Source organism: Balearica regulorum, chromosome 29, assembly GCF_011004875.1.
Source record: "Balearica regulorum gibbericeps isolate bBalReg1 chromosome 29, bBalReg1.pri, whole genome shotgun sequence".
Lineage (NCBI taxonomy): Eukaryota > Metazoa > Chordata > Aves > Gruiformes > Gruidae > Balearica > Balearica regulorum.
The window spans coordinates 399,791-424,136 of NC_046212.1; the positions used below are offsets into that span (position 1 = coordinate 399,791).

General features: G+C 58.8%; 1 protein-coding gene across 13 annotated transcripts; it reads right to left on the reverse strand.

The window, feature by feature from the left end:
* Nucleotides 1-948: 948 nt before the first annotated feature.
* On the reverse strand, nucleotides 949-24,167 carry POU6F1 (POU class 6 homeobox 1). Of its 13 annotated transcripts, none has more exons than XM_075737791.1 (15): nucleotides 23,877-24,167; nucleotides 23,090-23,147; nucleotides 22,636-22,893; nucleotides 20,314-20,416; nucleotides 12,167-12,255; nucleotides 9,471-9,567; nucleotides 8,491-8,683; nucleotides 6,644-6,765; nucleotides 5,954-6,179; nucleotides 5,093-5,328; nucleotides 4,566-4,694; nucleotides 4,157-4,375; nucleotides 3,120-3,258; nucleotides 2,674-2,848; nucleotides 949-2,013 (listed from the first exon to the last, which is right to left on the reverse strand). In XM_075737791.1, the coding sequence occupies exons 6-15, from the start codon at nucleotides 9,522-9,524 to the stop codon at nucleotides 1,668-1,670; spliced, it is 1,839 nt and encodes a 612-aa protein (XP_075593906.1). In that variant the 5' UTR covers nucleotides 9,525-9,567; nucleotides 12,167-12,255; nucleotides 20,314-20,416; nucleotides 22,636-22,893; nucleotides 23,090-23,147; nucleotides 23,877-24,167; the 3' UTR covers nucleotides 949-1,667. The 13 variants fall into 13 exon arrangements, with proteins under 13 accessions (XP_075593906.1, XP_075593904.1, XP_075593905.1 ...); XM_075737789.1 differs by having other exon boundaries at nucleotides 12,171-12,255; nucleotides 23,877-24,166; XM_075737790.1 differs by lacking the exon at nucleotides 20,314-20,416 and having other exon boundaries at nucleotides 12,171-12,255; nucleotides 23,877-24,166.
* Between the last annotated feature and the right edge of the window lie 179 nt (nucleotides 24,168-24,346).

Sequence of the window (24,346 nt, forward strand, 5' to 3'; positions counted from 1 at the left end):
CCGCTCCTGGCCTGGGCACCCCCGAGTCCCCCCCGCCCCCCCCCCGGCTGCTGCGGCCCCCAAACACCCCAAAGCCTACAGCCACCCCCGAGGCGGGGGGGGGGGCTTCGCTCTCTGGGCACCCCCGCGCCCCTTCTCCCCCCTCTCAAGGGGCTGCACCCCCGGGGGGGGGGAACACGACCCCGAGCCCCACCGACCCCCCCGAGGGGCTGCACCTCCGACCCCCAAGGGGTCGCCCCGGCTCCCGACCCTCCCCCCCCTTCAAAGGCCCCGCGCTGCCCCCAGGGCCGCCTATCCCGAGGGGCTGCACCCCCCGAGCGCCCCCCCGGCCCCGCTGCTCCCGCTCCCGCCCCGCCGAGGGCCCCGGGCCGCGGCCCCCGCAAGATGGAGGCGGCGGCGCCGCGGACCCCCCGCCCCCGCCGCCAGCGGGGAGGTGACCCCGCCCCACCGCCGAGCACAGCCAATGGAAGCGGAGCGCCGACGGGTGACGCGCGGCGGGAGATAACCAATGGAGAGCTTCCAAGCGTGCCCGCCGAGCCGAGATTGGTCGGGGGGGCGGGGCGTGAGCGGCGCGGCGTGGGGCGCTCGGGTCGGTGCGGCGCTTTCCGGAGGGTCGAGGGTTCGAGTCCCGACCCCGGCTCATGAGTGCGCTGAGTTGCGCGGGTCTCAACCGACAACGGGCCGGGGGACGCCTTTCTCCTTCCCGGGGCTGGAGCGGGGACGGAAGGAACGATGCGGCCCCTTGGAGACGGCCCAGCTCCATCCTCGGAGCCACTTCCCCAAAAACCCGAGCACTGGTGGCACAGAGACCCACAGCAGGGTGCCAAGAGCATCCCTCCCACCCTGTCACCCACGGTTCGGGACTGCGCAGGGTGAGGAGGGACCCCCCGGGACCCCCCCATGCCTCTTCCTTCCCCCTCTGCTCCGGAAAAAAGGGGAAAGGAAAAGAAAAAAGAAAAATACTGTTTATTTCACACCACTACATCAAGTGCATCAGTCTGCCGTGTCCCCGGCGGGGTGACCCGGCGTCCCCTCCCTGTCCCCCCCCCCCCCAACCTTCCCCCTCCAGCCGCTGCCTCTTCCCATTGCTCCCCAGGCAACAGGGGGGCGAGCGATGGAGCCCCCAAACCCGCCTGGCCCCCAGGCTCGGGGGGGGGGGGGCTGCTGCCTCCATTATGGGGTTCACCCCCCCCCCAAAACCCTGTCGGGTCGGTGGCGAGCCTGGTGAGGTCCCCAACCGCCACCCATGGTGTGTGGGGGGGTCGCACCGAGAAGCCAGCGGGCAGGAGGTGGGGGACCCCCGAAATCAAAGGGGGGGTTGAAATTAAATCGAGGCTCACCCCTAGCGAGCCGCGACGCTACCTTGGAAACACAGAAAACGGCCAAAAAATGACAAAGGAGAGGCGGCGCGTGCAGGCAGGGGGTCTGTCACCACGCACGTTACAGGCAGGCATGACACCCGACGTGAACACGCTTAGGTCATGTGTGATGCGGAGGAAAAGGGGCCAGACGGACACACGGACACACCTACGGGCACGGTGGGGTGGTGGAGACCCCCGCAGGGTCGGGGGGGGGACAAAGTCGGTGGCAAAAGTGCTGATGGCAGGAGGTCGGGGTGGGCAGCGGGGAGGGGGGGAAACGTCCCCGTCCCCGTCCCCGTCCCCGATTTAGGGGATCTGAAAGACGTTGAGTTTACTGGTGTTTTTGAGGGTCTGCCGGCGGTTGCAGAACCAGACGCGGACGACTTCGCGGTCGTAGTTGAGCTCCTTGGCGATCTCGGTGATCTCCTGGCCGGTGGGCAAGGCGTTCTTCTCAAAGTAGGCGTTGAGAGCCTCGATGGCTTGGGGGGTGAAGGAGGTGCGGCGCTTCCGTTTCTTAGAGGGTTCCCCCCCAACGAATTCCATCAGGTTTTGTTGCCCCTCTTGGTTACGGAGCTCGGCTTCGCTCAACCACTTCTCCAGCACCGGTTTCAGCTTCTGGGCGCTCTTGGGGGTGATGTCCAGCTTCTCGAACCTGCGGCGGGAACAGAGAAGCCCTCAGGGACGCGGCGAGGACGGGGCGGGGGGGACGACGTGACGGGGCCGGGGACACCGGTGCCTTCAGTGGGCGAGACCATGGCGGGGAGTGACGCCGTGGTGAGGGGCTTCGTGGGCAGGAACCCGGCAGTGACCTCACCCACCCTCCTTTCCTCCCATCTTCCTCCTCTTCTCCCATTTTCCTCCCTTTCTCTAATTTTCCTCTTCTCCAATTCTCCTCCTTTTCTCCAATTCTCCTTTTCTCCCATTTCCCTCCCTTTCTCCAATTTTCCTCCTCTTCTCCATTTTTCCTCCTTTTCTCCCATTTCCCTTATCCCCAATTTTCCTCCTTTCCTCTAATTTTCCTCCTTTCCCTCAATTTTTCTTCTTTTCTCCAACTCTCCTTTTCTCCCATTTCCCTCCCTTTCTCCAATTTTCCTCTTCTCCATTTTTCCTCCTTTTCTCCCATTTCCCTTATCCCCAATTTTCCTCCTTTCCTCTAATTTTCCTCCTTTCCCTCAATTTTCCTTCTTTTCTCCAACTTTCCTCTCTTTCTCTAATTGTTCTCCCTTTCCCCTATTTTCCTCCCTTCCTCTAGTTCTCCTCCTTTCCTCCATTCTTCCTCCTTCTCTCCCTTTTCCCCCCTCTCCCCCGGTACCTGCAGATGGCCGACTGGCTGTAGGCAGGTCCCTCGGTGGCCGTCAGGGCCTGTCCCACCTGCGTCTGCGTCAGGCCGAGGGACAAACGTCGGATCTTGAAGTTCTTGGCGAATTCCCGGATCTCCTCCAGGTTAATCCCGTCCTCCTCGGCGCTGCTGTTGGGAGCCGGGGGTTCTGCCGGCCGAGGGACGCGGGGGGCTGCTGTGAAACGGCCACGGAGCCGCCTCTCCCCCCTCCCCGCCGTAACGAGCAGACCCTTCCCTCCCTAACGAAGGCCGGGCGCCGGCGGTGATCCCCAAGGGTGCAGGGCACGGGTACCCGGCATCCTTCCCAAATTCCAGGGGATCCCAGACCCCAGTATCCACCCAGTATCTCCAGCATCCTCTCCCCATCCCAGGGGATCCCAGACCCCGGTATCTCCCCAGTATCCCCAGTCGTGACTCACTGGAGACCAGCTGGCTGACGGTGGGGGTCTCCGAGCAGGTGATGGGGACGGGCGCGGAGGAAGCCTTGGCCGCCGGGGCAGGGTTTGCCATCACCACGGCCGGCTGGGAGAGAGCCGGGGCCGGCTGGATGGGCTGGACCTGGGGCAGAGAGGGGGGATCAGCACCCCCAGAACGGGGGGTCCCCCTCTTCCGGCACCACGGCCGGGCTAATCCCTGCCCACCGGCCCCGTCCGCGCGGTTGCAGGAGAGCGGCCACCACGTTGACAGGGGAGACGGGCTGGGACGGAGAGGTGGCACCGGGAACCGCCCAGCTCCATGCTGGGTACAATTCTGTACTGGGTTTGGGGTGTCCCACCACGTAGATTTGGGGGCAACCAGCACCTCTGCTCTCGGTCACGTCCCATCCCGGCTGGGAAATTCAGCGGGCACAGAGAGCGGGATGTCCCACAGGGGCAGGAAGGGTCACATCCCAGAGATGCTCAAGGGCTCCCAAAGCAACGTGGCCGGGTCCCAGAGCAACGTGGCCAGGTCCCAGAGATGCTCAGGTGCTCCCAAAGCAACATCTTTCCATCCCAAAGCAAGGTGGCTGGGTCCCAAAGACGCTCACATGCTTCCAGAGCAACGTGGCCAGGTTCCAGAGATGTTCAGGAACTTCCAAAGCATCGTGGTTGGGTCCCAAAGCCACGTGGCCAGGTCCCAAAGACACTCACGTGCTCCAAAAGCAACGTGGCCGCGTCCCGAAGATGCTCATGGGGTCCCAAAGTAATGTCGCTACATCCCAAAGTAATGTGGCCGGGTTCCACGGCAACACGGCCGGGTGCCAAAATGTTCACGTGCTCCCAAATCAACGTGGTTGGGTCCCAAGGCAAGGTGGCCAGGTCCCCGAGATGCTCAGGAGCTTCCAAATCAACGTGGTTGGGTCCCAAAGCCACGTGGCCAGGTCCCAAAGCCGCTCACGCGCTCCCAAAGCCACGCAGCCGGGGACGCCGCCAGCCCTGTGGCCACGCGACCGTCAACCCCCGTGGCCGTGGCTCACCTCGGTCTTGGCAGGGGGCTCGGGGGTGCCGGTTTTCTTGATGGTGGCCGCCTGGATGGCGCCGCCGGCCAGCGTGGCGATGACCTGGCCCTGGGCATTGAGCAGCAGCTGGGGCGTCACCGCCTGTACCTGCAGGTTCTGGGCCGGCAAAGCGGCCGGGGCAGGGCTGGCTGCCGCCATCCCGGGGGGGTTCACCACCCACGGCAGCGTCCCGATCACCTGGGCGAAGGGAGGAGAGCCGGGGCTGGGGGGGTTGCACCCTGCAAACACCCTTCCCCGGGGTGGGGGGGGACACACGCCCACCGGCTGCGTCCGTCTCCTCCTTCCCAAGGAGAAACAACCCCGGTGCCGGGGAGGGGGGCAGCCGGCGGTGGGTTTGCAAAGGACAGGTACCCCCCCGCAACGGTACCTGGCCCTGGGCGTTGGTCAGGATCTGGCCCGTGATGCCCTGAACGCTGGAGATGGTGTTTGCAATCACGGGGGCGGCTGCCAAAGAGCCGAGGAGCTGGGTTTGGCCCCCGAGAGAAGCCGCGCTGATCTGCGGAGAACCGAAAGCCGGGGGTCAGGGACGCGGGTGGCACCCCAGGCCACCGCATCCCCCCGCGCACGGCCGGCCACCCCCTTCCCCGCGGCAGGGTGACTCCTGCCTCGCCGCCGTGACGGGATGTGGTCCCTTGACGTCCTTAAATCCATCCTTCAGATTTTGCCTAAAGCAAAGCTGCCTGCTCGCTCGCTCGCTCGTCGTTCGCTGGGGATGGGGAAACTGAGGCTGGGATCTTGCATGATCCCCCGGGGAGCTGACGGCTGAATCGGAGCGCTTCGTTCCCGAGGAAGCACCACTTCTCGCGGCTCTCCGCGGCCACGTAAAGCACCGGATAAAGGGGAGCGGGTGCCGAACTCGCCCGGCTCCACGCCGCGGGCTGCCAGGCTCCTTACTATGCCAGGGTTAAAGGCAAATCCGGCAGGTTGGACGGTGATCTGGGTCTGCGTCTCTAACGGCTTGGCCACGGGCGGCGTGGGCGCTGCGGCGGGCTGTGGCAGGATGGGGGGCTGGCCGGGCGCGGCAGGGAAGACGCCGGGGGGCTGGAGGGGGGGCCGGGGCTGGACCGCAGCCTGCAGCGGCTGGGCAGGCTGCACCGGCGCTTGGATGGCTGTGTTCAGTACGGCGGCGGCTGTGAAGCGAAGAGACGGAGAGAGCGTGAGCCGGGGGGAAGACAGGGACGCTGGGGAGACCCTGAGCTCGGTGTGTGTCCCCCCGCCGCTCACTGTCCCTTCCCAAAGGAACTGAATCACCCGGTGATTCATCTCTGCACCGAAAGGTCCCCCCAGGTCCCGTGTACCAAGCAGAGCTGAGCCCCTCTGCTGCAGCAGGACTCATCCTGCCCGGCTGGGGTGCTGGGTCGAACCCAAACCAGGTGCTGCTGCCAGCACAGAGGGCGAGGGGCACCTCCGGGGTCCTGTCATCTCCCCCATCTACGACTCGCTCCTGGGACGGGCTTCCTTCCCTGGCGGGAGCTCGAGAGGGGACGGTTCCCTCTTGGTGCCGTACCCAGAGCCCCAAATCTAACCTGGACCGCAGACCCCGTCCCCGTGGGCTGCCTTCCTCCCTGCCGCCATCCTCATCCTGCCCTCCCCTCCTCCCACGCTCCCGGCACCTTTTGTACTCGGGGAGCCGCAAACGAATCCCCCAAATTAAACGCCGTTTCAAGACCCCTCCTGGAGGGGACGGCCTAGATTCGGCAACGAGCTGCGGGAGGACGAATTAAGGAGGCTGCAAAGCAGAAGAGCCCCGGTTACCTTGCAAATTGGCTATAGGCGGTTTGAAAATTCCCCCTGTAGGAGAAGCAGCCGTCAATCCGGGAAGGGCAGCGACCGTTGCTGTAGGAAATGTCCACACAGCCAGCCCCTGCTGACCTGCCACTTGACCTGCAATACTGATGGGGATAAGAAGAGGTTGAGTAACTGTCCCTGCTGGAACCATTACTCCTGTCACAACTGTTGCTAAGTTTTCCTGAGTCAAGACCTGCAAAAGTAAACAAGATTTAAAAAAGAACAAAAATCAACGCCACTGCAGATAGCATCAGCGGAGCATAAGTCTTTGTAAAGGGGCGCGTAGACCCGGCGGCCGGGCGGCCCGGGGTCCCTCCCATCTCAGCAGCTGGGTTCCCAGCTCCGCGCAGCCCCCTCTCCATCGGGGAGACGGGGGGGGATCCCCCCCCTTCCTCCCCCTCGCGAACCACCCGACGCGTCTCTGGCAGCACCTCGGCGGCGCAAGGCCCTTGGCGAGGGCGCCAAGCAGAGGGAAACCGCCTTGGTTCGGGGCGTAAGTCCTACACCCCGCGCCATGAGCCGTCGTCTCTGCCCTCGGGGTTTGCCTACAGCAAGCGGACGCGTCCCCGGGGGTCCCCGCCGTGTCCCGTCCCCCCCACCCCAAGCCCTTTCCACCCCCCCCGATCCCGTCCCGCTCCGCGACTGCGGGGTAGTTACCTGCGGGGTGGCTTGCACGGCCAGCGGGGCCAACGTCTGCGGCTGCTGGCTCGTGGCGTGGCTGAAGGTGCCGACGGAGGGGACGGTGCTGGGGGATGCTCCGGCCGCCGGTTTGGCTTTGCCTGGGGAAAGGACAGAGGAGACGGGTTGGAGAGATGCTGCCGGTCGAGCGATAGCACCTCGTCTGCGCAAAGGATGGGGCTGAGGGTGGGGAGCACCCGAATTACGCACACCCAGGGAACGAACACCCTCCCACGGGTGGCCCTGGGGGGGCCGCAGCCCCACGGAGGTGGCGTGAAACCCAGTGTGGGGCATCCTCGGAGCAGCACCCCGAGGTGGGGTCGCTGCCCTGGTTATGGGATGCAGGGGAAGGGCGCTGGGGGATTTCTTAGGGGATGTTTGGGGAGGAGGCAAAGGAGGGAGAAGGGAGAGGTTTGGGTGACTTGGGGAGCAATAAGTGGGGGAAATAGGGAGGTTCGGGGGATAAAAAGTGGTTTGCCGGGCTGCGTGCGCCTCTCTCGGGCGGTCGGATCAGGCAGGAGGTATTTCCCTCTGCCAGCTGCCGGCTCCAAAATTAGCAGCGACTAAAGCGGTGTCAGCCCCCGCACCGTTCACCCGGGAAGGGACCGAGACGGCCCGGCCAGCGCCCTGCAGAGGGGGGTCCCCACAGGCTTGAGCTTCCTTCAGCGTCTTTCAACCCTCCACCCAAATTCACAGAATATATTCCTTAGTTACCGTGAAGAGCCGAGTAAGAGGAAACCTTGCTCCTAATCCATATTTATCGCTTGCAAAAGACCTACTTGTTTTTTGAGCAACCTCTTGTATTTATTCTGCTCAACTTCTAATAATGGCAACCCTCGAATATAAAATCCACTTAATCCTCTTCTGTTTTTGTAAAAAGAAAAAACACCCTTTTCCTGCCTTTTCCTTTGGCAGAAAAAAAGTTTTACCAAATAAATACTTTCCTCAGCTAAGAGCCAGACGTTTCTCGGGTTTGGTTCCTTGCCCAGAAATAACTACAGGTCTGGAAGATTTAAAAAAGCCTTTTTTTCCTTTTTTTTTTTTCTTTTTCCTAAAATTTCCTACCAAAAACCCAAGCACAGATAACACCCAGCACTTCCCAAATTGCCAGGTCCGATGGGTTTTGTGCAGCGTGCCGTGCTTTTCCTCCCCTTCAGCCTGCGGCAGCAGGATCGGAGCATCGTCCCCCAGCACGGAGGGACGCTCGCTGCCTCCTCTTCCCACTCGGCCTCAAACAAGCTATAATCCTGCCCATTATTTTTTTGGCAAAAACCAGGGGAATCTGGTTGACAACCAGAGAAAAGTCTTATTAATAAATAAAGCACGAGAGTGGCAGGAGAGGGACAGGGATGCTTGCGGGCGGATTCGGGCTGGGCCTGCGGGAAGATTGGGGTGCTGGCCAAATAGCAGCGAGGCATAAAGCGGGATCGCCCCAAGATTTATTTCCAGAGCCGCGGTCCCGTGTGAGAAGGGGGATGCACCCGCAGTGAGCTCGGCTCCCCGGAGCGGCCCAGGGTGATGGGGAGAGGAAACTCAAGCCCCTGCTCTGTGTGGCCGTGGGAAAACTGAGCTCCCCAGTAAAACATCTCATCGACAAACGTCCTCTCTATTTTAAGCACGTGTTTGAGGGCTGTCCTCGATGCAGGATGCTTTTGCCTATCAACTACTGGAGGAGGAATCGGATTTGCTGACTCCTAACCCAGCCCGGCGCGGGGATGCTCCGGAGCAGGGTGTGAGTGGTCCAGAGCCCAACCTCACTTGCAGGGACAGACGGACGGACCGGGGGCAGCCCAGGGAATGAGCCCCGGGGAGGGAAGGCGTCTTACCGGCCGCCTCCCCGCTGCTCGGGGTGCTGGCTGGGACGTCCTCTCTGCCCGGGGGGCCGGTCTCTCCCGGGGAGCCCCGCGCTACCTCCCCCGGTGCCATCTCCAAAGCTTTCCGGTCCTCCTCGGCCGGGAGCGGGGCGTCCACGCCGACCTCCAGCACTCGGATGGTTTCGTGGCTGGACATGACAATAACCTGCAAACGTGCCCCAAAATATCCATCAGCTCCAGGCATCCGACCCCACCGCCCTCTTCCCACGGGGCCGCGTGTCCCAGGGCAGAGCGAAGCAGCTCGGACGCATCTTGGGGTAAAACCAACCACACAGAGCCCAGGCCGACCCCTCGAGGAGGGGCGGGTGGGGGGATCGCACCCCCAGCACCTCGCTGCCTTTGTGAATCAGCAGCTCCTGGGCTCTGATGACTTGTGGGCATTGGCGGGTGACGTCTTCAGCAGGGAAGACACGGCTGTCGGCGGCCGTGGCACTGCCGGCAGAGCTGGCAGCGCCGTATCTGCGGCACTAGAGCTGACCCACAGCCCCACGGGTCTGACCCTCTGAATCACGATAGGACTTCCCCCGTGTGACATTGCTTGGGGACGCACGGGGAGCGAGGAGCAGAGATACCTGCTCCTCCTCCTCCCGCCCTCCCGCGGCTGCAGGGAGCCAAACCCCGGAGCAAAGATCTCTGGCAAACAGCACCCGCAGCCTCGACGGGCTGCCGGGATGAAGACCTGGCGCCTCCTCTTCATCATTAAAATAACTCAAGGGGAGGCAGCCAAGCTCCAAAAGATGGAGCTGAACATCTGCGTGCCCAAGCGTGGGGGCAAAACAGGCCGGTTGTGAGCGTGGGGCCGGCACGAGGTGGGGTTTCCCCCCCCGACAGCGGGGCTCGGGTTGGTGCTGAACCCCAACTCCCCACCCCTCGGCCCTCCCGGTTGTGGGGGGCGAAGGGGAGCAGCGGGATGGAGCCAGCGATGCCCGTACCTGCTCATTGACCGTCAGCGAAGCCTCCTGGGGCTGCACGGCTTCGGTGTCCATGGCGTCCCGGCAAAGGTGGGAGAGGGCTCAGACCTTCCACATGCTGCAAAGGGGGGACACGGGGCGGGGGGGAATCCGTCACCGACCCAGCGAGTGGCTCAGGACTCACGTGCTGGCTCGACCCCAGCAAACCCGGCCTCTCCCACCGCTCCCCTCCTCCTCGCCGGCTCTACCACCCACGTCTCCCTCTCTGCGCCAGCCAATGCCCTCCTGTCCCCCACCGCGGGGAGGCGTGCTCCTCCCCGGGGGAGGCTTTGGTGTCTCAGGTACCTCCCATCCTCCTGGCAAAGAGGTGATGGACGGGGGGGGTAGCGTAATTTATTGGGTGAGCATCAAATATAGAAACAGCAGAGCAAGGGAAGGGTTATTCCAAGGGCCAAGCCTTTCCCCCTCTCCTTCCCCTTTGGGACACGAGGATGCAATTTCTACAGCCTGCTTCAAAAACCCTAAAAAACCAGGCAAAGCCCACGTGAAACTGTCCCTGCTCCCTGTCTGAAACCCAGAGCAGGTCCCCAAAGCCTCCACATGACACTTCGCAGCTCCCCCAGGCCCCTGACGCCGGCCATGAGAAGCAGAAGAGTCAATTTGCTCTTTCCTGAGGGGACCCGAATTGATGGGGATACTTCATTAAGCTGGTGAAATGAGTCTTTCGTGGAGGGAAGGGGCTCGGCCCACCTGTTGGGAGGCAACTCTTCCTCTTCCAACGCCCTTCATTAACTCATTTGGTCACGTATTGTCCCCTCGCTGCCTTGCAGCAGCGTAATTGCCTTTATAAGAGACTTATGAATTTTTTATTAGGAATGTCTCGGGGATGCATTTAACCAGCCAGCCTGGATGACATTCAAAATTACTCGGTGCATGTGCGAAGGTGTCCTTGTTTGTGTAACTGCTCGGGAGCCCCGGGGCACGTTGAGGCTGGAAGGTGCAGCCAGACCCTCAGCTCTCCCTGCCCGAGCCGTCCCAAAACGCCGGGCAGCGTCTGCTCCGCTCCGACCTGGGTGCCGACCCCCTCTGTCCTGGGCCTGATCCTGTCTCTGCCCCACACGGGACGCTGGTGTCGCACGGATCAGCCCGCTCAGCCCTCGGCAAGCTCTGCGAAGCCGAGCGCGTTAAACGGGAGGCAGAGCTCGGGCAGAGCCTCCCCGGGCTCACAACTCAGCCGAAAGGGAATTTCAGCCCCAAACTTGTGTTAATGCATCTCATCCATCGGTTTTTACTTCTGCCAGGGAATCCGGCGTGGTGCGGGCATCCCCTACTGCTCTGCTCCGCTGTGATACATCGACCTGTCACGTCAGCCCAGGAGGCACTTCCAGGATCCAGGAAACATCCCCCAGCACCTTTTTATGAGCCCTTTATTGTTTCTCTGCGTCTCAGAAGCCACCAGGCTCCTGCTGAGGCCACCGAGCGTATCCTGAGACGGAGCTGGCATTTGTATGCAATTAGTAAACATAGTTATTCGGATCCTGTTGATCCAAAGGGGCCTAAATTGAATTAAGCGCCAAATTCTCATTTGAAACTCAACGGGGGCTGAGCATCTAATTCCCTTAGGCTGGATTTTGTACACATCATGCGTTGTTTATTATCTGCAGCGAAGTGACGCTTGGGGTCCCAGCAGAGACAGGGCTCTTTTCTTCACCAGCCGCTCGCCACGGCTCTCCCCCTTGCTCGGCCCTGCCAGGCTCAGCCCCAAAATCCACACGGGCCCCAGCACCAGCCCCTTTGCCAGGTTCAGTGAGGACTTTTAGAGCAGCCGGTGACCGCTCTTCGATAGCTGCTGTGAATTTTTAAACCTGGCCTTAGCTTCAGAGCAGACAAACACCTTGGGATGCCGGCGCAGAGTTTAATTAACAATTTATTCTAGTGCAACAGAGAACAGAGCAAGGGACGAGCGAGCGGCTTACGCAGGCAGCTGGCATTATTAAAAGTTAATGAGCTCTCCAGCAGCCAGAGCCCAGCAAACGGCGAGGAAGCCGGAGCAAGGGATGTCTGCGCTGCCTGCAAGGGGCAGGCAGACCAGCAAAACAAAGGTGCAGAGCGGCCCGCTGGAAGAAGGGCGAGCAAGGGAAGGACAACGCTCCAGAGGAGCTTTCTGAACTTCTCTGGAGCGTAGCTGGCAACAGGGAGGGTAGTTGGGGGCACGGGGGGGGGGGCTCTGACCCTCCGTCCTGCTGAGTTCACCCCACGGGGTGTGACCCACTTGTTCCAGGTCGCTGCTATATATCAGCCGTATATAATTTCAGAGGTGGGAGAGCTTCCTGCTCTCTTCCCATCGCCTCCCTGCCGCCGTCGCTGCCCCAGGGATCCCTCCCCGGCTCCCCCTATGCCTGTCACACAGGGCTCTCCGTTACAGCGCGTAGTTGAGCCCAAACTGGGATCCCAAACTGGGAGGCGAGGGCACAGTGACAGCAGTTGGAAGGGAAGGGATGGCCAAGGGGCTGTTTGCTCTGCGGGGAGACCCTTCCTGCGCAGCCGGGGCACATCCAGAACCCCAAACCACCCACGGAGGCACCGGAGAGCAGAGCCCGGAGCGGACGGGGAGCACTGGGCTGCTGTGTGGGGAGTGTGTAGCTGAAATCCCGTGGGATCACGGAGGCTGCGGCGACCTCCAGGGCAGTGTGGGGAGAGGCGGCCCCGGGACTCACTCACGGTTTGCTCTGAGGTGAAAGGACGCTCCTGGCAGGAGACGGGGCCGGCTGCTGCGTCCTGCTCCTTGGGGCACCCCGGCTTTAGCCTGCAAGGGAAGGAAAACCAGAGCTGTCTGGGTGCCGAGCTCTGCCTGCTCCTGCGCTCCCCAAAAACGATGAGGAGCAACAGGATCCCGCGCGTCAGGCTCTTGGCGAGAGGGGACAACTCAAAAGCACCCCCATCCTCGCAACTTCATTCTCCCTTATTGCTCCTCGTCGCTGCCCCTAAAGCCTGCTCTACCGAAAAGTTCACGCACGTGTCGGTTTTTCTCGGAGCGCGCCGATGTCAGCAGCGCCGAACGCCGCTGCAAACGCCAAACCTCGCTGTTATCCATCCCCATCCATCCCAGTTTAAGTTAATCTCTCAGAACCGCAGATTTATTCCAGCACGACTGGAGCGACGAAAGGCTGAAGAGGGCAATAACATCCCTGCTCCGACTGCTGTATTTATCTCCGCGTGAGCCGTAGATCCGTTCAGGCCTGTCCCGTGGGGGAAGACTCAAATAACACGGAGAGAAGAGGAGAACTTTTTTTTTTCTCAGTGCCGTGCAAAGAGACCAATTAGCGCGCTAGACGATTAAATAGACATTTCATAACGTCAGGCTCGATGCAGTTTGGTGGCGTGCTTCGGATTTCGGAGTGGGCTGCTTCTCCTTTAGCAGACGTTCGGCGGGTCGGCAGTACCATTTCATTTCGTTTCTTTGCACTTTTTTTTTCTTTTTTTCTTCTTTTTTTTTTTTTTTTTTGCAATTAATGGGACAAATAATTTGTCCAGATGGTGGTGTTAAGTGCACGCAGCAAGAAGACAGCCATTTCACAACAGATGGTGGCAAGGAAATGAAATGCACAAAATAATAATACTAATATTTAAAAAAAAAAAAGGGGGAGGGGGGAGAGAAGGATAATTTAAGATGCTCCGAGTCTCACTGTGAATATAATTGCTGTGTTAATTACGAGTGTTGATGAGTCAGAGACGTAGCCACTTGGATCCCAAGTGGGTGGAAATGTAAGTTTGAACAAACTTGCCACAGGTGAGAAACCCTAAGAGGTTAATTAAACCTGCTCCGCACAGAAAACGGTTTGGACACGGCTACAACTCGCTAATTACTCGCTGTCGTTATCCTGGATTAATTCCTTTGGATGGACACTCCGATCCCAGGCTGAGGAGTTCGAACGCGCCATAAGCAGACCCCAGCTTCAGGTAGACGAGCCCTAAAAGCCGGCGCTAAGACACCGGTTCCTGCCCCGAAGCGGGTTTGCACACCAACGGGGCAAGTGTGCAAATGCACGTGGAAGTACGGACACCCCGACGCCTCCCGGCAAAGTCGTCACCGATGCAAAGGGGGACAGGTCCAGGTCGTGGTCCCTGGAGATAAAGCGTTACGGTAACAACGCAGCCCCGAGCATCCCTCGCCGCGATCTCGCCAGCTTCGCCACGTTTGGAGCAGAAAGATCCGGGCTGGAAATGACGCCGTCAGCGGGAATCAGTTTTCAGAGCATATTTCCAGGTATCATGGCCCCAAGCACACCCGAGCAGTTTGCAAGGGTTTTTTTTTCCCAGCTTCCCGCTTAAAATGTCTTTTTTTACTCCTCTAAACTTTATCACTTTTAAGATTTTACTGTGTTTACTGATGGGGAAACTGAGGCAGGGGATGAGATGCGACGCGTTGCCGCCGGCAGACCTCAAAACCATCCGTCTCCGACAAAGACACGTGTCCCGGGGCGGCCTGGCGAGCATCCCTGCTCCTGACCTCACCCTCCGCGAGCCAGGAGGAAAAAGAAAACCAGACATTTTCTTCAGGTGGGAGAAGAGCCGAAGCGGCCAGCCCCAACCTCTGAATCAAAACCTTTCCGCTAAGCACCAAACTGATGTAAATCTAATTTCTACCTCAGTTTTTCCCCTGTTCTTTTGGCCCTGCACCAAACTCCCCAGCGCGGTACCACGGTAGGGCTTCGGGTCCGGGACTGCAGACGGTCGATGCGGAGCTTTGCTGAGCCCGGTTTTACAGCTGTAAAATCCCTGAAGGTCGGGGCTGTAAGGGAAAGCTAGCGGCATCCGTATCGGCAGGACGGCGAAATCTTTTTTAAGACAGAGGTGGGGGTTTTTTCAGCTGGAAGGCTTTTGGAGGAGATATGGCAGCTCCCCTGCATTCCTCATCCACAGCGCTGAGCCAACTCCGTGCCTGGAAAACCCCGTGCCGGAGCTGGGGCAGCTGAATCCTGAAGGAGAGTTTGGGAAAACTCATCTACCGGGAAAATTCATCTTCCAACGCCAGCGAAAAGGTGCAGATGGGGCCGCTCGGGGATGATCATAAAGTTTAGCGAGCAAATCAAGGGGCAACGTTGAGCCCAGATGCGTGGCCACGAAGAGCCTGTCGGGGCAGGAGCCGGCTTGGGAATTTGCATCCGTGGAAAAAAATAGAGCTGCCGACACGTAGCGGGCACTTCCCCGCCTGGATCATCTCACCCAAGAGATGCAAACGGCACGGGAGCAGGGGACGGAGAGGTTGGTTGGCATCGATTTGGCCCCAGCCTGCATAAAACTGCCAGGGACGAGCCCCGATGCCAGCGCAGCTGGCTCCGGCACCCCGATCCCGAGCAGAAATACGGGTGATCCTTTAATCGCTTCAGCAGAGCGTCTGCTGCCAGGGCAAGGGAGAGGAAATACCCGGCAGAGGATCTCAAAACCTGCTTGGAAAAAGGGGGAAAACCCCAAACCAGTTGACCAGCCTTCCCTGCCAGTTCGGCGGTTAAAATCCGTTATTTGCACAATCCTCTTCGCACCATTAAAAAGAAACATTTTTCTCCTGGCCGTGGTGGGGTTTTTTTTACTGGTTTTGGTGCCTATTGCCCTAAAACGCCCTCATTCCCCGCCGGAGGGAGGCCAGGCATGAACGGGGAGACACACGGGAGACCAGCGTGCTGCGTCCCGCTCCGCTACCGCCGGGCTGCGCCGCCTCGGTTGAATCTCCTCATCTTTGCTTCGCTTCCCACCTTCAACGGGGTTTTTGGGGACAAAAGCCTGATCCCAAATAAAACCTCCTGCCTGCGCAGTCGTGCTGAGAATGATGGGGTTCCCCTCTTCTCCTCCGCCTGTTCACAAAGCAAATCCCACCCGGCTCGTCCCGCCGGCTGCCGTGCGGTGCCGGGAGCAGCCGGATCAGCTTACGGTGACTTCCCAGGAATCTGCTCCTTTCTCCAGAGAGACGGGAAAGTATTTTTATTCCCGCTACAGAGGAGATGGGATTAAGTTTACCTCCCAAGGTCATGCCAGTGGAACGCGGCAAAACCAGGAGCAGATTTTGGATCTCCCAAGCCGGTGCGCTCGGAGCTCCCCATCTGTCTCCCCCAAAATAGCGCCCGGAGCATCAATCACTCTCTGTATTGCCAACGCCCCAGGAGTGGAAGCCACCTCGAGGGCGCAGGACATCTCAGAGGGACATCATGGTCGGTCCGGGGGGCACAGGACCCCCCCACTGAACCTACGGTCCCATGAAATGCAATGTGGGGGGGCAGCGCTCTGCCCCTCATCACCCCTCCAGGGGCTTTTAAAGCGGGGTTCATCGGCTGAAGACCAAGCCTGACCCTGAGATGGCCGCGGCTGCAGGTGCTGGGGACGGGTCCGAGGTGGGGGGACAGTGCCTCTCATCCCCTCCACGGGGAAGGAGCGAACGCAGTCCCCCACACTGCATTTCTTGCCCCCCCCGGAGGTGGTTAGGATCCGCTGTACCCCGTAGAGTGCCCCCCCCATCCCCTGCACTGTCGGACCTCTGCCAGCCAGGGCTCTGCAACACCCAGGAAAGATTCCTCCCCCCCGCCCCGAAACGCAAACCGAGGGGCTCAGGGTGGCCGTGCAGGGCTGCACGCCCCCCCCAAACTCTCGCAGCACCCTATTCCCTGCCCCACACTGTGCCGGAGCACCCCAAAATGCCATTGTACCCCCCCAGCCCTACTCTTCATCCACCCCCCCCAACTGCAGCAGCTGCCCCCCCCGGGGCTCTGCTCACCCCCGGCGTGTCTGGGCACCCAAATCCCTGCCTGGCACCTGCACCCCCCAGCACCCGCACCCCGAGGGCAGGGCCACTCCCTTGTCTCCCACCCCGGGGGTCCCTTTGCCCTCCCCCGGCAGGACCCCCACACTGTTCTCCTGTCCGCCCCCCCCCCCCAACACTGTTCATCCCCAGCCCTGTTTCTCCTCTTCTGCACCCCAAAACTCATCTCCCACAGCCCCCAATTTCTCCCACCCCCCCCCCCCAAGCCCTCCCCAGGGCAGTCACCCCCTTTCCCTGCCCCGGGGCTCGCCAGCCCCCTCTTTCCCCCGTTCCTGGACACCCCCAGCTCCAGGGACCCCCCAGGGACCCCCACCTAACCGTGGTCTCCCCTGGCATGCCCTAATCCTAACCCCCCCATTTCGGTGCCCCCCATCACTCCCTCGCTGCCCCCCATCTGCATCCCCACTTTTAGTGCGTGTGTCCCCCCCCAGTCCTCCCCAATTTACCACCTCCCCAAACCCTCAGCCCCCCCCCAAAATCCCACAGCCCCCCCAAACCGCACCGACCTTCCTTCCCCCCCTCCCAAAATCCAACCATCCCTCCCCAAAATCCCACTGCGCCCCCCCCCCCCCCCATTCCGCCGATTCTCCGCGCCGGTTTCTCCCCCCCCCCCCCAAACAACCCCATCGCGCTTTATCATAAATATATAAATTATGCTAATTACGGCATTGCATATTCACCGCGGCGGGGCCCGCCGCCCCCCGCCCGGCCCCGGCCCCGCTCCGGCCCCGCACTCACCGCGCTGCCGGGGCTGGGCGCTCGCCGAGGCGGGGAAGGGGAAGGGGAAAGGGAAGGGGAAGGGGGGGGAGATCCGCGCTGCTCCGCACCGTTCCGCGCTGCTCCGCGCCTTCCCCTCTGCCGGGGAATAATTAAAAATTCATCTCACAGCGGCGGCGGCGGCGGCACAAAGGGGAGGGAGGCAGCGGGGGGGGGGGGGGGGGGGGGGGGGGGGGGGGGGCGGTGGGAGGCGGGGAGCGGCCCCGGGACCCCCCGGCTCCGTGTCCTGGGTGGGGGGGGGGGGGTGTCCTTCGGGAGGGGAAGGTTTTTGGGGGGGGTGTGGGGAGGATGGGTTGTGGGGTGGGTTTTTTTTTTTTTCCGTGGGGTTGAGTGGGGTTTGGGTGGTTTTTTTTTTTTTTTTTCCCCTCCTCCGGGGGGATTTTTTAGCTGCTGCGTCATGAACATAATTTATGCGCAGGCCTTTGCCGCATCCGCGGGGCTGCCGCGCTGCCCGCCACCGCCGGGGGCGCACGGGGCCCCCCACCCCCGGACCACAGACCTCCCCAGAACCAGAGAGACACCCCCTCGCACCCCAGAGCTAGAGCCCCCAGCGCCGGGACCCCCAAAGCAGAGCTCACCCCAGCCCCCAACCCCGAGACCCCCAAAGCAAAGACCCCCCCCAGACACCAAAGCCTGAGCCCAGAGCTCCGAGACCCCCAAAGCAGAGACCCCCCCCAGACACCAAAGCCTGAGCCCAGAGCTCCGAGACCCCCAAAGCAGAGACCCCCCCCCAGACACCAAAGCCTGAGCCCAGAGCTCCGAGACCCCCAAAGCAGAGACCCCCCCCCAGACACCAAAGCCTGAGCCCAGAGCTCTGAGACCCCCGAAGCAGAGACCCCCCCAGCCTCGAGACCCCCAAAGCAGAGCTCACTCCAGCCCCCAGCCCCGAGACCCCCAAAGCACAACCCCCACTACACCTCAGAGCCTCCAGACCCTGACTCCAGAGCCCCCCCCAGCCGTGAGACCCCCAAAGTCAGAGCACCACAGCTCAGAACTCCCCAAAACCAGACGTACCCGCCCCCCCTCAACTCAGAGCCTCCCCAAATCCTAAACTCCCCAAAATGAGCACCCCATGCCTAGAGATCCCCCAGACTCACCTCTGCCCAGACCCCCCCCCCCCCCCCCCCAAACTGGAGGTACACCCAGCCTGGAGCCCCCGTAACAGGAGCACGCCCCAGCCTGGAGACCTCCCAAGCCAGGACATCTCAAATCCAGAGCACCCCCAAACCCAGAGCACCCCAAAACTGGGAGCCCCCTCCCCAAACCTAGAACTTTGCCAAACTCGGAGCTGAAATCCCAGACATCTTCAGTTCCACCCCGAACACCCAGAAACTCCCGAAAGCCAAATGCTGGAGCCCAAATTGCTGCCCCCTTCCAAAAGCCCCAAGTCCCAGACCCTCCGAAGACTCAGATCCCCCAAAATCCAGATGCGCCCAATCCCAGACACCCCGCAAACCCAGACCCCAAAGTGCCAGGATCCCCCAAACCCCACAGCCTCCCACCCCCAACTTCTCCAAAACCCCAGACCCCCCCAAACCCCAGCCCAGTTAAACCCCTGACTCTCCCAACCACCCCCCCCCCCAAAACCCCATTCCCAGCAGCAAGCTCCCAATTTTGGGGTCACCCTTTGCAAACCCCAAGCAGCCCTGTCCCAGATTCACCAGGGTTGGGTGCTGGAGGGAGCCCCCGGCTCTGCACCACCCCACAAGATCCTGCCCAGAGCAGCCCTCCTGACCCCAGCTCCGAACCAGCTCATCAAAACCCTAATACAGCATTTCATCATCATAAATTAATACATTAATCATCATATTAACGTGAACCACCCCGGGGCAGCACAAAGGATTCAATTTGTTCCTCTCTGCCCCCCCCACACTCTCGTTACCCGCTTTGCTCCGGAGCCACAGCTCGGGATCGAGCCCCGATGCTGAACCCGCTACCTGCCGGGGCTCGGGGCTGTTCTCTAAGTGATCAAACCCCCCCAAAAACCTTCCCGAGGCGTTAAAGCGGGAGCCGGAGGCAGGGGCCTGGGCAGGAGCAGCGCCTGCCTTCGCCCGGGGAAGCCACAGTAATAATTCAACATGCTCCATCTTCCCAGCATAGCATTAGCTTCAGATCCAGCCTCCCAGCATAATATGCAGGAGGCTGAGCTCCGCATGCCGGCCGGCATCCCGCTCCTCGCACCGGCGTCGTGTCCGACCCTCCGGGGCTGCACGTCCATGGGCGAGCGGAGCCACGGGCTCCTGCCCTTCTCTGGGCTCGAAAGAGCCCGGGGGGCTTCAGACCCCACACTTAGAGCGGCTCTGATTTAAAAGGGGAGCTGAGAGCTCCCTCACCGGCACGTACAGAACCTCGGGACACCCGTGGAGCCCTGAAAATGAGGGTGCACGTAGGCGCTAGCACCCACCTTGTCCGCAGCAGCACCTTCCTGCAGGGACAAGGGGATACACCCCAGCGTGACACCGGGGGATCACACCGGCTGCCCGCACTCGCGGCCGCCCTCAACTCGTGCTCGCTCACCGACGGTGCAAAGTTTGAGCGTCAAGCTGGGAGGCTGCAGGGCTGCTCTGGGAGTGAAGCAATAAACAGACAATAATAGTTCAAAACACGAGGATGTGATTTGCTTCTGGGTGTCTCCAAGAGGGAATACGCTAGCAGAGGCTCTCCGAATCCTACCAGTAATTTTAATTTCCAGGCGTGATCGCATAGACTTGTGCAAGGCACGCTGCTCGTGAATTAGTCCTGGTCCCCGGTACTCACCTGCCAGCTCACCGGGGCTTTTTTTTTTGTGTGTGTGTGTGGACTGGGTGAAGGAGCGAGGAAACAAGTGCCATAAAGGGAGCTCAGGTGCAACTTTAACCTTGTCGCTACGTAATTAAAAGAAGGAAGAAAACTATTTCTGTAATTGCAAAGCTCATTAGAAGCGCAGGTGCAATTCTGCGGCTTTTCAAGCCAACTTATGGACCAATTATAGCTTGTTTGGAATCATTAAAAAGAAAGGAAGCAGAGTATATTATTATCTTGCATTCTGTATCTTTTACAATTTTAAAATTGTAACTTCCTTCTTATCTCTTGGCAGGAAAAAAAGGAGAAAAAGGAGAAAAAACTCCAACATAACATCTCAGTTATTGGCACCTCTTAAAAACCAGCACGGCTCAATAAAGCCGAATTATTTTTACTTCTTTCCCAGCCCTATTAGTTGGGAAGAATTGCACCATCCATCTTCCTCTGCAGAAAAAAACCTAATGGATTAATTTAAATCTTTGCCTCGTAACACACCTTTTTCAGAGTTCATCGTAAGATATTCACAACCCGCTCCCACAGCGCTCTTCCGCTCATCCCTGAGCGAATATATACATTAGCACGGACGTAACAGGCATCCCTGTTAAAAAAAATAAATGCAAATACCACATGCAATTCTTCCGAGGCTAAATCCATCCCACGTCCTCTCCTGCACGCACAGAAAGGTTTCTGGAATTAACGTCACTTAGACTAGCCTAGCCTCTTAGTACCAACTTAATATGATAATCGTTAGTGCCGATTAGCACCTACCGCTGCAGCCTACGCTCAGATTCAACAGGAATTAAGCGAGCGCTTAAAGTCTGGCAGAGGTTAACGCCGAGGCGCGAATATTAACGACCACGCAGGCCAGCGCTGACCACATTTTCATTAATAATCGAATTAGATACGTTAAAGCATCTTCGCCCGAGTACAGCTGTTATTTGAGACTGCAGCGCAATTCTGCTGAGAGCCTGGTTTGCATATGCTGTACTGTGATTATGAATATTTAAATACTTCCAGCTAGTTGAATTTCAGACTCATTTACATACATTGGCATACTGTTTAATATAATGCATATGGGGAAAAGGGTGCACGGTGCATTTTTAATTTTTCTTGAAGAGGAATTGATTTTATGAGTGCTGAAAAGCTTTTTTTTTTCTTCTCTTAAGGAAAATAGCTTGTTTGGAAGGGGAGGGGGATTTTAATTAACTCTTTGACAGGAATAGCCGGCAAAACTAAAATGCTGACTGCAAGAATATGTCCTTTGTTCCAGAGCTTGCTCTGTCACCGAGAACTTTTCGTAGGTGACCAAAGTAATAGCACCACTTTCTTGTCCGCGCTTCGTTTGCTGACTTGGCTGCTCTAATCACAACCAGCAACGGGTCAGCGGAGGGTTTGCACCTGACCCTGCGGTTTCTGGCATGTCTTGAGTCACTACAGAAAGGTTTCCAGCCCTGCAAGGAACATATATGCCACAAACCAGCTTATTCCAGCTGTTCCAAAAACTTCAATGGGTGAAAGCGGAGGAAAAAAGTGAGCCTGGATTTTATTTTTGCCTCCCACGCTGCAAAGCGACTCCGTTTGCTCACAAACTTGCTTGAATCTGAGTTTAAGCGTGGTTTTTAAAGACTGCGGGGGGGGGGGGGGGGTTAATGCAGATTTGTTGGTGCTGCGAAAGAGCCGGCCTTTGCCTCGCTTTTCCCCTTAAAGCTGGAAACAGGCTCTAAAGTTTCCACGAGAATTTTTAGGCCACTTCATAGCATGGGTTAAATCCGGTCCTGGCAAAGCCAAGGACAGAACCCCCTCGGTTTCAGTGGTGGGAGAAGGAAGGAGAGCATTTTCCCTAGGTGGAAGCTATCATCCAGTAATTAACAACTGCTTATTCATTATTTTTATGTAATTAATTATAGCCTTACACCCATAGGGTGCTCCCTGCCTCAAAGTACCTCTCGCTTCTGATTACTCACACGAGTAAAGCTTCAAAATGCGTATCTGCTTGTAAGGCCACTGATAGCGGCTGAATTTTTATTGCTACTTCGTTTTTGCTGCTTTTAGTAGCAAACAACCGGTATTATCCCAGCCAGCTCGGCTTCTAATCAGGGTTAAATAACCCCGTGTTGTGTAAATAAGGACTTTCAGCGTGGGCCCTTCTCTTGCCCAAAAAAAAAAAAACCAAAAACGCAGACTCGGCCATTTACGCTTTTATCTGCTTTGCGTGCTATCGACGCAGCGGCGACGGCGTGCCAGGCGCTCTGCAGACCGTCCCCTTCGCCTTTCAGAAGCGGCCGGCGTGGGAAGCAAAGTCCGCTGGCACGCAGCCAGGCATCCAGAAACTGCCGCGACTTTTCTAGGTTCTCCATTTCGCAAAACGAGTCGATTTTTCAGAGCTTTTCGATGTTTACTTTTGATGTTTGGTTTTTTTTTTTTCCTCCTGGAGTCCTAAGAGGCTCTTAAAGGAGGTAATGGGCGATCAAAATACAAATAAAAACAATCCTGAGGGATTTGAAGGCAGGTCCCTTCTGAAGAGCCCAGCTCCACCACATGGAAACGCTTTCGCCTTGCCTCTCCCACCTCACAGAGTGTTTTCACTGTTCCTTTGCAAGGAAGTTTTCTGTGAAATGGTAATGGGAGAGTGGAAAAAGGCACATTTGTTCGACTAAATCAGGGTCCAAAGGCAGGAGCTGCTGAAAAGACTTAACCCTGCGCAGTTCCAGTGAGCTCTAGGGTGTTCCGGGGTTGGCTTCGTGAAAATATCTGGGCTCAATCCCTAGAAATCACCTTCCCCTTCGCTTACTTTCACCACACTTAACTACAAGCCACCACACTCCACGTTTCCGTGGGCAGATTTCAAACCATCTTCTCTCCCACTTTAAAGGGTAAATATTATTTTTTTTCCTCACGGTTCCTGTACAGTTGCAAGGTGAAGAACATTTTCTAGGCATGAATTATTGATGAAGCCCTCCCAGGCACACCAGCCAACGTGCATATTCATCAGGCAGCTGGTACATTATTCATGAGAAGTTCACTTAAATAGGGAGGAGAACAATGATATTGTTGATTGAGATGCCTGAAAAAGAGCTTGGGGGAAAAAAAAAAAAAGAGAGAGAGTTGTGCCCTCAAACTCTGGCCAAAACACTGCCAGAAAGTTTATCAAAATCACTAAAAAAGGGGGAATTTCACACTTTAAAGGAGCATCTTTATTGGGGTCCTCTCATTGCCATCATATATGTTATTTTTTTGAAACAAGACATAGACCTACTCGATTGCATCATACCTTCTCCACGCACAGCTCCAGGCCTTCTGCTGGCAGATCGATCTTCAGCAGGCGACACCTGCAACACATTTTTAGAACAGTATTTAGGCCCCGTAACTCATCCCAAATTCCTTAAAGATTATCCCGAGAAACCTCACTCTCCTCCTTTAACCCCACAACATTCTTAAGCCAAGGTAGGTGCCAGAGCTTTCTTGAACAGGGCTGGTATTAAGAGTAGGGACTGCCCGCTCTTGCAACTACAGCCCAAAATACAAGGCAAAAAAGAGTGCTTGAATCAAAGAGGTGATTTATTTCCATAAATCCACCGAGGTCTCTCCTGTGCTGTTGCTGAAGGGGAACTGGGTGGCAGAACAAGCCTGAGAACTGCGTGTCCCTGACCGCACCAGCGGCTTCTCAGCAGGGTCTTGGCTACACCGAGGGCAAGAAGGGGAGACCGCGGTCACTTCGGAAAGGAACCCGTTCCTTACGCACCCCGCGCGTGTCGGCGGAGACCCCGCTGAAGCCAATGGCCCCCACAGCAGGACGCTGCCCCCCCTAAAGGAGGGTCTCCAGGGGCTCTCTGCTGCAGGGAGGCAGAAAATGGGGTTCTGAGGAGGACCCTGGGAAGGACTCGGGGCTTGTAACAACAACCACAAGGACACGGTTTAGAAGAACCAACATAACCCGGAGCTCAGGCTGCAGTCACCAACGGTTAGCAGTCACTGTGCTAACGAGCAGCTCTGCCTGCTGACGCGTCACACGGTCCTTAAGGCTTAATTAAACTTAACAATATTTGGAGGTTACCAACCATTTCCATTGATCTTTTATGCATGAACTCAGAGGCGGCTTCTTTCGTTGGGTGCAGTTCAGGAGGCAGGAGGGAGAGAGCCGGGGGCTCCCTCACCCACCAGTTTCCCCAGTGCTGCCCCAGGCCTTGGGCAGGCTCTTGCCTGGCAGGACAGGCGGGGGGCTGTGGCACCCCTGGGCCATGCTGGGGTACCCCTGCCCTCCCTCCCTCCCCACCCAGGGCCCCCTCTAAGGCCCCCAGCATTACTCCAGGCTCTGCCTGGGACCCTCAGCCCCCTCCCCAGCCCTACTTAGAGCCCCCCTCACCCCTGGGGACCCCACCCCTACACCAGACCCTGCCCGAGGCCCCCCCCCCAGACCCTGCCTGAGGCCCCCCTCACCCCTTGGGCCTGTCCGGGGCCTCCCCACAACTCCAGGCCCCCCCTAGGCCCCCCCAAAGCTCTGCTGAGGGGCCCCCTTCACCCCTAGGCC

What these genes read in the sequence shown, in the direction of transcription:
- POU6F1 (XM_075737794.1), bottom strand. Translation starts at nt 9,524, where the DNA reads ATGGACACCGAAGCCGTGCAGCCCCAGGAGGCTTCGCTGACGGTCAAT. An exon ending in GAGCAGCGGGGAGGCGGCCG is followed by an intron (nt 6,766 to 8,490) that starts GTAAGACGCCTT and finishes TCCTTTCCCCAG; the next exon opens with GCAAAGCCAAACCGGCGGCC. An exon ending in TTGCCTTTAACCCTGGCATA is followed by an intron (nt 4,695 to 5,092) that starts GTAAGGAGCCTG and finishes GGTTCTCCGCAG; the next exon opens with ATCAGCGCGGCTTCTCTCGG.